This window comes from Battus philenor, unplaced genomic scaffold, assembly GCF_028537555.1.
Source record: "Battus philenor isolate CCGP_79_NKW_IND1 unplaced genomic scaffold, ilBatPhil1.0.hap1 SCAF_3, whole genome shotgun sequence".
Lineage (NCBI taxonomy): Eukaryota > Metazoa > Arthropoda > Insecta > Lepidoptera > Papilionidae > Battus > Battus philenor.
This window is the reverse complement of record NW_027181693.1, coordinates 3,638,373-3,652,522: the sequence shown is the minus strand read 5'-3', so window position 1 is coordinate 3,652,522 and position 14,150 is coordinate 3,638,373. Positions and strand designations below refer to the sequence as shown.

The 14,150-nt window shown below is 31.8% G+C and overlaps 1 protein-coding gene across 1 annotated transcript in view; it reads right to left on the bottom strand.

Annotated features, from left to right (window-relative positions):
- Positions 1–219: 219 nt before the first annotated feature.
- The window catches only part of LOC137926519 (protein scarlet-like), a 31,104-nt gene continuing 17,173 nt past the window's right edge, over positions 220–14,150 (bottom strand). Inside the window, exons 6-12 of the mRNA XM_068770138.1 lie at positions 13,338–13,576; positions 9,090–9,300; positions 7,846–7,874; positions 7,041–7,146; positions 3,240–3,470; positions 1,329–1,464; positions 220–818 (exon numbers count right to left, since the gene is read on the bottom strand). Of these exons, the coding sequence (XP_068626239.1) occupies positions 433–818; positions 1,329–1,464; positions 3,240–3,470; positions 7,041–7,146; positions 7,846–7,874; positions 9,090–9,300; positions 13,338–13,576 (1,338 nt within the window). The 3' untranslated portion in view covers positions 220–432. The remainder of the gene's footprint in view (positions 819–1,328; positions 1,465–3,239; positions 3,471–7,040; positions 7,147–7,845; positions 7,875–9,089; positions 9,301–13,337; positions 13,577–14,150) is intronic.

Here is a 14,150-nt window from a genome sequence, read left to right as displayed (position 1 = left end):
CATGGGTCATTTTGAGATTAATTATAGAATTCAGCGTGTTAAATACAATCGAAATTATATTTTTAACAATTATAACCCTGAAAATGGAATGAATGGAATATTCCATTATATAGGTCGGGGAAAGTATTTTCGTAAATAGTATTTATAAACTTGTAATAAAATCTCTTTAGCCGGTTTTGATGGCATAAAAAGGTTGAATTAAAAAAAAATTAGTAGAATTATGTTTTTCATATATGTTCACGTCTATATTTCATATTACTACATCGCGGCAAGTCATCCTATAATTGAATTGAAAAAAAAAATGTCTTGAATTTTTATTTAAACGAAGGAACTGTTTTCCCCGACCTAATAAACACGCTTTATTACACATACATAGTTCATACCCGTATATCTGTTTCATGAACTTGTCACAATAATACAAAGACATTTTCGTTAATACACGGGCGTGCCCCTGCTTCTTTTTAAGACCATTATAAAAGCTATAAAATGAGCAACGGAGTACATAACAACTAAACAAATACAATTCCGCCAGAAGTTCTCCTCCGCGAAACCGAACTTCCTTAGCACTTCGGATCCGGTTTTGATGCAAGGAACGCCAGGAGTCTTACACTCGATCGTTTCAATTGAGTCCCATTGAAGGATGGAGATGCTTTCGATGCCGTAGTAGAAGCCCGAGATGTAACGTAGCCAGGAGACGTAGGGCGAAGCACTGGCCAGGTTTAGGTAGAGTCCGGAGAACATGGTGCCTATGAGCTCGAAGGGGACAGACACTAAAGCCGCTGTCTCCATTTTATCGAACACGGCTGAGAGGAAGGAACCTAGAAATTTTAAAAACTTATTATACTCTCTTTGCATGAATTTATACCATCATCGCTATAAACGAGTATTTTTTTTTAATATTTGACTGCAATTTTTTTTTGAAGTGATGTATCCTTTACATTACGAAAACAGCATGAAATATATCGTCTTTAGATGAGGCCTCCCCTAAAGATATTTATGGGGGACATATCATAATCGCCAAGCTTTGCAGGCGAGTTGGCGATCATAGTAGTATTATGGTAGGTAGAATACGTTCCTGTCCATCTTCTGGAAACTTGTTTGTAAGCAGAGGCAATCTTACATAACATAATGCACAAAGTGAATGAATTGTATCCCAGAAATTGAACCCGAGACCTTCGGTCGTAATTCCTATACCGCTGAGCAACGACTGCTAAGAATAAAGCTGTAAGATATAGCTGCAATTTATTTAAAACCGGATAAACATAATTATAAGGAAATATCCTGTAAATATTTTAATACAGAATACGTATTATATAGAAAGTAATTACCATAAGCATTTGCGTAATTGGCGCACAAAATGCAAACGAAACAAAAGCCCAGCCAGTTAATAAAACCTCCTTGAAGGCCAGCCACGCAGAAAACTAAAGAGGCGAAACACACAGGTTCAATAACCGCACGCGGTATCTGAAAAAAATTACTCATGTTAATTTACTTACGAACTAATTTTCCAGATTGTTTGATATGAAAAAAGAATTGAACTATTTGTTACATATTTTATTTATTCACTGATTTGATATTGGATAATACGTGCTTGGTTAGTAGTACTTAAAAAAATAATTCTATAGTATTTTTATTTAATAATGATTTTTTTATTAGAATAATTTAATATTAGAAAATTAAGTCTAATTTCAATTAAATTCTATAAATGAATATTTGTTTTCTAAGAAGTTCTACATAATGTTCCAATGGAAACCATAAAAAAACTTTATACGAATTCAAATTCAAAAATAATTCGGCGTGCGCACTTTGTTAATGCGCGATACAGTGGTTTTGGCCTATAAAAATTTGGTATTAAAAATATATAAGTCTAATGTAAGTTCTAAAAGTCCATTAGTGTTTTACTAAAGGCCCTTCATTCTAACCTAACGGAAACCATCAACAAAAGTAATAAACATAGCTGTTGATTGAAATTAAAATTCCAAAATTGGTTCATTCAATACACGATGGATTACATTACTTATTCGCGCCAAGTTGAGTTTAATAGTGTTTTATATAAGAATTGATAACTGTACTGATGTAAACGGAAATGTAAACTGTCGTAACATTAAGCGACGAAGTATGTTATGCTCGAAACAAATCAGAGTAGTAAAAATTTGAAAGGAATTTAGACGACCAAAACCCAGAATCGCTTACCTACCAAACCAGTAACCTCATAACGTAATGGCAGGAATTTAACACGTTTTATCATCAATAAGTATGACTTACGAAAATTTTGTTACAATTTCATATTATTATTTAATATCATTAAAATTTCCGTTGGAGTTAATGTGCTATAATTAATTACTAAAGTAATGGCTTGCATGAAACTTAAATTTTACACAAATTTTATTCGAAAGGGAATTGTCGATTAATTGTTAATTACGAACCATTAATTATATGTTTCTATTTTTTCTCGCATTATTTTTACCGCATAAATTAATTGTAGTTATGAAACCGGAAAGTAATGTCGTTTCTGTCGACATATTTTACAGAAAAACCGATTACCTCATTTAAAAATTTGTATACAAGATGGCAAAAGGTTGTTGATAACGATGGAGAATGTATTGTTTATTTGAAATAAAAACTTGTTAAAATGTAGTCGTCTGAATTTACCTTTAGGAAGTGACATTACTTTCCGGTCCCCCTAATATATTTTAATATAAAATTAAGTCAAAAATAATTTATTTACAACCTAAAACAACAAAAATGTACAATTCAACTAATGACTGCAAGTTATTTCACTACAACTACCAAAATAAAAATCAACTCAGTTCATCAATCAGAGATATATTTAGATGTTTTTTTTATATTTATCTACCGTCGTCATTCATTATCCGTTTTATGTAAAGTATTAATAATAAATAAATAACTTTATGCTTATTAAATAAAGAAACTAAACATACATTAATCAATTTAATACATTAACAACAATGGCTGAATTGAACGTAGTAGGTAATCTTTATTTTATTAACAAAATTTTGTGGAATTAGTTTTAAGTTTTACGTCATTAGATAACTGGTTTAATAAGAAGAATATCATGTATTTGATTTAAATTTAACATATAGGTTAACCTACTTGAACAAATATATAATTTATATTCAAAACTACATAATGTTTTGTATCAAAATATTTAATGATCCCGACAAATATAATATAACAATTACAGATGATAGAAATAAATTAAAAAAAAAACCTCTTACCCAGAATATCATTTTCGATAAATAATAAGGTAAAGGAGAATAAAGGCCGCTAGCCGTTTCCCGCAGTAGAACAGGAACCTCCGATGGGAAAGTGATGAACACCGCGTAGATGAAGAGAAAAATGGTCTCTGTTATAGTGAGGTACAAGAGACCTTCTGCATTCTGAATGTCGCGCTGGTCCAAATCATTAAAAAGACCAGCATACGGCACCGATATTATTAGACCTACAAACTGTAAAAATAGAAGAAAAATATTTTTTCTATAAATTATTGCGATAAGATACAATTTGAAGATGTTTTTTTATTTATTCACTTTATTACCCATATAGGATAATTAACCGTAACCACTTGTACACGTCATGAGAAAAATTCCAGAAGAATCTAATTTGACTGAACTTAGAATCAGATTGAGCTTCGCTATAATGGCATCCTTCAACTTAAAACTAGTTCCAGGCAGGTTCCGAAGGCATCCTGATCTAAGAATAGCCGACAAAAAAACTAATACCGGATTTTTTTTTCACTTTTCAAGCTTCATTATCACTTGAAATCTTTCACACTAAAATAGTATTTTACATGTTTTTGTTTAACGAATTTCGTAAATTTAACACAATTTTTTTTTTAAATAATAAATGAGAGCGTATTGTGATACCGTTACATACTGCTAATTTTATGATGCAAATAAAAAACTATTTCTAGCGCTAAACTTATGTACACCGCACATTTCATATTATATATATTTCTCGTATTTATTAGTGCTTTTATGTACATGGTATCTAAACCATACGTAAGATCATATTTTCTTCGCTAAACTTTTAGATTACAACGAAAAATGCGACTCTTTACGTCGCATGCGACATTTTAATATTCGAATGATCCGAAAAATAACAATTAAGATCCGAATCGAAATAAAATACCGAAGCGTCGACTTACATTCTTTCAAGCTACATTATCCCATATCACAGAGTTACTTAACCTGTCAGTTTAACTCACTCCCATTCAAGTTTACGACCGTGTTCTTTTTATGTGATTTTTTAAAACGAATCCGTAATTTAAATTTATGAAATAGGTGCACCTAGTAAAATATACAAATGTAGATATACAAATAGAATTACAGTAACAAAATTTAAATGAATATCTAAATTCACCATTAAACAACCTCAAGTGGTAAACTCTCTAGATATTACGTTTCGATTTTTACATCAACATAAAGTTTTTTTTTTTTTTAATAACAGTGTGGTAATAGTAATCGAGTAATTCGGCACCCTCAAATCGGAATTGCAAACGAGTATAGAGTGACAGCTCGAAGCTGAGGATCATTTTCTAGATCTTTTGCTCGCAATCACTCCGTAGAGCGTTCCGCCTAAGCGACCAGAGAGCTGGTCATCCGACAAGTAGGTGAAATACTTTATCTAATGGCCCGAGGTTCTTGAGAGAGTTCTCTAGCTTCATCATCATCATATCAGCCGGTAGATGCCCGCGCAAAGCATACACCCAAAGCTTGCCACGATGATCGGTTTAGCGATGCCCGCATACGGTCTAAATTATGCGTTGGTTGACCTAATAGGGGTTTACCCATATCGCGTTTACAGTCCTCTAACTTAGTTACTGTAAAAATATCTAAGCTAGGCACTCTCTGTCACCTGTGTTGTAATTAGGAACTGACAAAGTATTTGAAATGAACAAAATATTTTTTTAATGATCGAATAATGAGTTATAATTTAGTTTATATGAAAGAACAACTTTTTATTTTATCAAATATTGACAATACATTAGGAGAGTAAAATACCTTCACGTAAGATTAGTACAAGAAATAATCAAAATATATGACAATATTTTCAAGAACTGAGGTATGAGAGCTCAACTCAAACAGTTTATTAAAACTTAACACCAATAAAATTTTTACTAGTCGACCATGGGAATTTTCCGCGAAACAAGGTCGTTAAAGCCACGACGATCCCAAGCTAACCGAGTGAATTTACACGCCATATAATTACCTCATTTACTTAATAACTTTAAACATGCATAAGTAATACAAAATAAAAATAATAACAAGTTTTACTACTTATCCATAAATGAAACCTTCGAAAGGGTCTTGTAATATTTGGTTACATTATGTTGTGAAATTAACTTTTAAATAACATATTCGTATTAATTATCATATGTCAAAGCTTTTGAAGCTAGCCTTAATTTAGATACGCATATATTAAATAGGCGAAGGTGAGTTTGGTTTATTTTTTCATGATGATTAGATGTGAGGGGCAGATCTCTTCCATCGGTATTTCTTGCTAGAAATACCAGAAATTGAAACGGCGACATTGTTTAGAAACTTACAATGTAATTACTGATAATATTAATTACTTATTTCAAAAATATTAGCATATCTGTTCAATAAACGTGATATAACAATATAAACACATAATAATATGTCGATTTACGAATACAATAGAAAACGCCGAACGCTGCCACAAACTTTTTTAAAATTATCGCCATAATTACTATTTTTTTACTAGATCTACATCTACACTTGCCTTATTAGTCTACACAGTTTGCGTGTTAAGAGGACTAGGCACTAATGAGCTCGTGGGGCCCCGCAGGAGCCTCGCCTCGGGCCATTACATCATATTATTACCGAATTTGACTTGAAGCAACCCAATTCGGGCAAGTAAGATTTAAATTTAAAAACATAACCGAATTTGTAAAATTTCACGTGGCATCTATATCCCGTATTAATTTTTTTTTTTATAAAACAGGACAGACCCTGATATACATTGTAATGCAATTCCAAAAAGAAGCATTGCTATACATCGCAATATAATTGTTAAAATTAAACAATGATTTTCTTTAGTTTTTTAATGTATGCTGTATACATATACATTTTTTAATGTTATAACGCTTAATTGTACTGTATTTAATGCGTCTTTATCAGGTATGTTTTGTGTCTCCTATCTACCTTTTTCAACGCTATGACGTGTGGGTGATCTTCCCGCGACGCCGGAAACGTTGCGTTCAAAATACTTTTTAATTAAATGATAGATTGACATACCCTCAATTAAGAGTAAAATTTTTAAGTTTTTAAAAAAATTACGGGTTTTGAGCTATTGATATCACTAATACCTTTCCTTTCTATTTCTAATCTCTAGCTCCTACATTCAATAATCGTATTTCACGTAGAAAAAATGTAGTCTTCAAAAGAAGCTTCTTATAATGAAGTCTGTATAGTGATCTGCGTCAATAATTTTTTATTTCATATCGTGGCGTTGTCCTTTATACGAAGTCGTTGTCCGACGTGATGGGTTGCCTACCGTCGTTCCCTTTTACTATATCCGAACCAAACATGTTATAATTTTTTTTTTTCTTTTAAAACGTGAATGCAAACGGTATCAGCTTTATCGGGTATGCAATTTTGCATCCATCCATCTGATTCGAAATTTTTGTCTTAATTTTAAACTGACACTCAAACATGTGTTTCTGCTGTCATTGTTTTTTGCGGCTTTTTGAAAATTTAAATCAAATTGAAGGTAAGAACGTAATAAGTTAACTCTAAACGACTAATGGCTTTTTTTACCAGATAGGTCCCGTATTGTCAAATTCGGAAGGAAAACGATTATACTTTTGTTTTATTTTTATGTAAAACTTTTTTGTGCTGTGTCTATTTAATTTTGCTACAAAAACTTTTTCTTAAAACTAATTACGATTTTCTGCGCATTTCTTTTCATGCGGTGTCTATCCACTACATAAAAACAATTTTGTGTTTTGATAAATATTCATTAAAGAAATATTGTACAATTAAAAAAAATCTTACCATTAAAAGTACAAATTCAGTTATCCATATAGAATTATTATGCTTCACTGCGAGTATATTTCTCCACATCAGCCAATAGAATTGCACGAAATAGTTTACTTTGACTCTGCGAAATAGTTAAGCACTTAATACAAAATTACAACAGTTACATTGAATTCGAAAATGAAATGTTAAAAAATGAAGTATAAAAATACTCAGTTTTAGGAAAGTAACGCTCTTTTACAATGTTTATTTTAATTGATACCAGTTAATCTTTGTTATGGTGTATAATTGTGACGTGTACTAACTAGGAGACGGACATTACAGTCTTCATCGCTATTATGGCTTTTCCTCTTTTATCACCATCATTATCATCATTTCAGCTATTCCTAAGACTTCCAATAGGACCAGGATCAGCCAGTTTCAGCGTCTCCAATAACTTCGAGAAGGTCGTCTGACAACATTTTGGGTGGACGTCCTAGGCTGTGCTTGCTGGTTCTTGATCTCTTCTTCAGTTTAAAGCCCTGGAGAAAATGACCTGTCCAGAGTTACTTCAACTTAAAAATCCGCTGGACTGTTTTAGTTACTTTTGGCCATACATGGATCTACTAATTTTTTATACGATTTCATAGAAAAATACGAGCACAGACCTCTCCATAGCTTATTGAGCGAATGTGAATTTGCTAATAGTCTCAGAGTGAGAGAACACGTGTCTACGCAACTAATTAATAACCAAATTAGTAAAAACCGAAAAAGTAAATTTAATTAATAACAAATCTAAGTTAAGTTAAATTAAAAAAATACCTTAAAGTAAAAAAAAACTTACAGTGTTAAATATCGCTCGAAGTACACGTTCTAAAACAACGAAAACATTTTTAATTAGTCAAAGATGCAGTCAAAAGTAATGAAATGGACGACATATATGTTACTAAAAAGGAAAGTAAAGCTTGGAATATTTGTTTTTAATGATTTGTTCAAAAATAAAAAAGATACTGCCGAAAAAAGATTTCTCGCGGGACCGTTAACAGGACTCCGGGAATCTCTTAATTGGACATTACATGGAGTTCGTGGAACAAACCTGTCTTTAGGCGGATCGATAGGAATGTTTTGCGTTTAAAATAAATGATATAAAAGAGTTTTAACTGTGTTATATAATACAGTTCATAAAAAGCGCGTAATCGATTTATTCGAAAATTGAATCAACGAACGAATTAAATCGATTTTTAAATTTAGATTTAAGTAAAAAAAACATTTAGTGTATGAAAATATGTCGCTTATAAAAATGAAAACATACATTAATTTTACATACAAGACCTCCTCCACACAAGTGTCATCAACTTTAATAACCAACTTAACATTTATTGTATTCCGATTCAAGCAGTTTATTTCAATAACACACTTACACTTTATAAAAAATATATAACATTCCTTTAACAACGTGTTTTTATTTATTTAAAATTTAAAATTTGCACATCAGAAAGAAATCGTTAATTTTTTTGCGTTTATCCTATTAATCCACAGTTTGGACCACCGGTAATTAATGAAGTGCATTAAAAATATTACCCCCGTTTTATTTATAAAATATTTCGATCTTTAATTTTTTTATTGTTCCTGTAGTTCCGGCAATTCTCTATTTTGTTGCATAAAAGGCGTTATTTTATAGTCATTTAATATCGACGAGAGAATAGGAAACAATTTTTATTAATTGACAATAAAAGATTTAAAAATCAATTTAATTATTTTAAGACTTCATTATGATGCTTAAATAAGGGTAAAGGGCCGAATAATATGAGAAAGAATAAAAGAAGTTGCCTTTCATGCAATTCAACAAGACAACTAAAACATTCTTGGAACCGAAATGATTTTATTAGTCCTAATTCATGTATAAAGAAAATAGTGTAGAGACGATATTATAAAAAGCAATCGTCGACCTCAATTATGCTTTCGAACCAGTATTTAAACAGAACCTCGTTATATTGTATCTTATAAGATGCGACTGAAATTTCCAGAACCGAGTGGCGTAAATTTTATACAAATTTATTAAAGAGACGTATTTATGTACATGCTTACCTTTTGGTCCAAAGTGCCATTGAAATATTCATTTTCGTCTTTCACTTCGCCGATCTGATTCTCAATAGCAGTGGCGAAGTCTGAGCGCTGGTACTCGTTGCAAATGCGACGGATCCTCTCGCGGCTCTCTACCTCCCGGTCCAGCTCGACACCAAGCAGCGACACGTAATACTCCGCCGCGTTGAAACCCACAGGGCATTTGTAGTTCAAACTAACATAATTATAATTGACGTAATTAGACATAACAAAACCCTGTGCCAGGAAGTATGACCAGGGATGGGAGGCGATGCGTAAATGTATGCAAGATGTTTAATGTATGCTGAATGATAGAAAATATGAAGCATGAAAGAGAGAATAAAGAGAGAAATCTTAAAGGACGAGAAATCCTAGTCAAACTCGCCGAGACTCGGTGTTTGGCACTAATTGGTGTAACATTACTCCTGAGGATGCCCCGTAGAAGGGTGAAACACGAGTTGAGTGAATTAACGGTGGTAGTTGTGTTTCGCATTGTTTGCCGCATGCGCATTTATCAGCGGGCTGGCGGGCGGTGCACTTCATTGCACTACTACTGCTGCATAGCAGAAGTAGCTATATATTCCTTCCTATATAGTCCTTTTCTTATTTACTTTATTGGTTTTATATAGTGTTAGGTAAAGGTTGAAGCCAAGGTGTAACTTGTTCCGTAATTACGTTAACCTAAGTGACGTTTTCAATAGTCTCGTATAAATATAAAACAGATTTTCCCCTTATGTGCTAACTTATCATCTCTAAATCCAACTAAATTTCGAGTGGTGTATGGTGTATGAATGTAAGGCTTGAAATTTGGTAGGGATGTTCCTTACTACAAGTTAAGATAAAAAAAACAACCGAATTTGAATACAAGCTTAAGAAGATCGTTTGTCCTTGTGGATAGACGTCCTACGCTGCGTTTGACGTTGTAAGGCCTCCACTACAATACCTTAAGACTCCAGCGGAAATTTCTAAAACGTATATTTTTACTTGATAATTTCCATTAAAATAACATAAATACTATAAGCACATATAAAACAAAAGGATTTATTTTGGTAAAAAAGAACCATTAGTGTCATTACTAAAAATAATTAAATTAGTTTTAAGTTAAATACGCAGCGTTCATGAAAGCTCGTTATAATATCAACATCTTTATAATGGGAATTTAACAAAATTGATCTATACAAAAAATAAAGTTATTATTTATGTTGAATTAACTTTTTTAAGCCTCTGGAACGACGTCAGGGGCGTCATGAACCTGTCAGTTTTGATGTGTTCCGACAGAGCTGTTAAGCCTTTACAAGAGTTAATTTCAAATATTACACAAGAGCTAATTATAGCAGATAAAAGCATGTAATTACATTTAGTATTATGAAAACTGGCATAAATGCTGTATTTCATTAATTAGATATTAATAACATTACATTTCTTTCGTTAAAACTATTGTATGTTGCTAACAAACAAAAAATCACGTTACCATTATTTTCCTTTTAAATAACGCAAACGTGAATCATAAGCTGTAATTGCAAATAAATTTTTCACATCATCTATTTTCTAAAATACTTTAATATGAATACATAATGCTATTTATGTGTATTTAATTAGAGATTTAAAATATCACATCGCTACCAAAAATAAAGAATCATTTGTTTATATGTGCTACAATGAACAAGTTTACCGCCACGATCACATGCGACGATGACACGATTTAAAAAAAAAAGAATAGATTAAAGTGGGTTATTTATTAAAACAAATGATGTTAATGGTTATTGAATATATCGACTAGTTTGTTATTTTGGTTTTATTTATTAGTATGTTACTATCTTTGTTACAATGTCATTGTATAAAACTTTCTTTTTTTTATTAATTCTAATTTGTATGGCTGGTGTTGTTTTTTTACAGTATTTCTCTTTCGCTTTAACTAAACGCAGACAGTTGGGAGAGGGTTGCCGCTATTTGATACGGATCTTTCTTCTCCCAGCTGCGAGGCACGACAGCGTTTTTTATATTATTATTATTTTTTACACAATTTTCACTTACGGGTAAATACAGCTAAAATTTATACATATTAACACATTGTATAAAACTACAAAGTGGTTTGCGTAAGTTCTTAATTTACTCGACACTTCGAAGTGTTTTTAGCGTTTGTGTGAACCTCCAAATACCTCAAAGCTACCAATACTGTACACGTATAGTTTAGTTTTGTTTAAAACTTCTCATTTGAATGTCTCTATTGTTTCCTGTATTAACTTAAAAATTATAAGAAATACCACGGAACGAATAACCGGTCCCGGATGTACTAAGAATACGATAAAAAGTTAATCAACCCACATGCTTCTCATGGAGTGCATCTATTTAAATTAAAATATCTATGTTTTTTCTAAACAAAAACATCTTTATTATTAAATGTAATGCATTATTGTAAAATTAAAGTAATTTTATTTATAAATTTAAAGTAAAACCATTATATTGATTAGTAACACAAATAAGGGAAAACAGACGATGATATTCAAAAGTAAAATATGATATAATTGATCTGGTACATTATACAATTTATATTCGAACTCCAAAGAGTAACTTCGAGAATAATATTGTTGCTGTTGTCGTTTCAGATCATAGACGTCGTAGGTAGGTTTCATAGGTTTCTCTAAATATATTAATGGGGGATATACCATAATCGCCATGTCTGGCAGGCGGGTTGGCGATCGTAATGTGGTTTTATGGTACGCAAAGGACTCTACTGCTCATTCCTTTGGTAACTTGTTAGTGATAATTTTTTGTAAAAAGAAAAATACAAGCATTATTAATTGCCTATATAATTATAAACCACCTTTGCTGTCGCTAATGTGTTTTTGTATTCGATTCGAGTCTGGTGGTTCCATTAACTATAACACTATTGACTTTGTGCTATTTTGTCAAACTTTTTCCTTAATAATACGAACTAAATCCAACGAAATGTTATTGATTTAAAAACCATTTGCAGACTTTATTTATCCCCTAAAATAAAAAAATAGAATTTTCGTATCACGTTATTCCAACATTATTACTTCGCTTCAATAAATATATTAATGTTGTGAGAAACATTTATAAACTGTTGTTGATGTTCAAATAAATTAATATTTTTAAACATGAATTATTTATTGAAAATAATTACCTATGTTATTAATAAGTTTTGAATTCTAAATATTTAAAAATATTACTTGATCATTAAATATTTGTATTATTACGAATGACATAATACTAATTAATAATCATTAATAATCGATTAACATGTAATTGTATAACTGGAATAGTATCAATAATAATTATAGCAAATTTATATTAAAAAATAATGAAAACGTTCATTGCAGAAGCGCACGTAATATACAAATGTATAATGATTTTTTTAGCACCTTTAAGAGAAGTCAGTCTTCGATGTTAACCTTTTGACATTTATATATGTTTGGCTAATGGCCTATGAACACAAAACATGGTAAAACAAATCATACCAACACTTACTAAGTATCTACATATTTCGACCATAGCAGGTCATAAGACCGGACTTTGTTTCCTGCTTGAATGTATGAGATATGGTTAGGAATGAAATTATAATTAAATTTATTATAATTAAACAAAATAAACATTTTACAATTTCTTTTACAAATACAAAGAAATAAGACATTATAATCAACGATTTTTTTCACAATTTCAGTTTAAAATGGAATATTTGTCCTGTTACGGTACGTTTTGTGTTAACTATAAGCTTGTTCAAACTTCGTGTCAAAAATATCACAATTTCGAAGATATCTTATACACAACAAATATATAATAAGGTATATAACAAATATGGAACTTCAAACTAATTGAAAAGTCCATTATTATTTTTTTGCGTAATAAGTTTATTATTTAGCAAAATTGATTGAATATGACATCCGTGAAATCCATTATAATATTAGGACTTACTGTTCCCTGCGAAACAAATATATTTAAAAACCTCTAACTTTCGACAACTAAAGTAAACAAGTACTATAATCTAGTCACGCAATCACTAGGACTAAAATCAGCGGTGCAAGAAAGAGCGAGCGACTGCGTAATTTCAACTCTGGAACGAACTTTTTAAGCAGCATTGGAAGGATCGTTTAATATTGGGTTACGTTTGGATAGGCCTCTAGTCGTTCTAGACTCCACATACTCTTAAAGTGAGCTTTATATTTTAAGCCTACGATTGGATAGGCACAAATATAATTAAAAAATACTTACGACGCAAAGAACTGATCGGCCTGTTCAATAGATCCATGGAAAGCTATTCTGCCGTTAGCAAGAAGCACCACTTGGTGGAATAGCTCAAAAACACCAGAAGCGGGCTGGTGGACGGAGCATATCACAAGTTTTCCCCCCATAGCAAGCCTCCTTAGCCTGCTGACGACAGCGTTCGCCGCGAAACTGTCCAAACCTGTCGTTGGTTCATCGCAGAACAGAATGGGTGGGTCATTGAGTAACTGGAACAAAAGAAATAAAACATAAATAAAATAATTGCATCTGGTCAGATTGGAATCGTAAGTATTTAACTTTCACAGAAGGGCTTTAGTTAACCTTACAGTGATCTGACTAGGAGCCTAATCAGATAGGTAGGGGACGGGTTTTATTCCGCCAGGAAAGCTAAGTGCGTTTTAGTCGATATCTCATATTTCACCTACGCCTGCCCGGAATCTACCTATGACCGTCAATTATGGCTTATGGTCAATTATATGGTCAGTTAAGCACTTTTTACCTTATGAGGTAAATGAGCGGCAGAACAGTAGAACTGGTAATAATGTTCACAAATACCCCGTGTGCGTCTTGTCATACCCTCCCCAATCTCACCGCGCAAACACCTCAGACGTTGACTATTACTTCTACGCACACTATAGGCCACGATTGCTCTTCTATGCCAGTGGATATTTCTGGTCACTAGTTAAAAGTGTCCGGATTTTAGGTACATGCTAACCAATTATCTCATTATGACAAGAATCGGGATGTAAATGTAGCAGAGTAATGTTGATATTGTTTTATTCTTTTTAAAGAGATTAATTT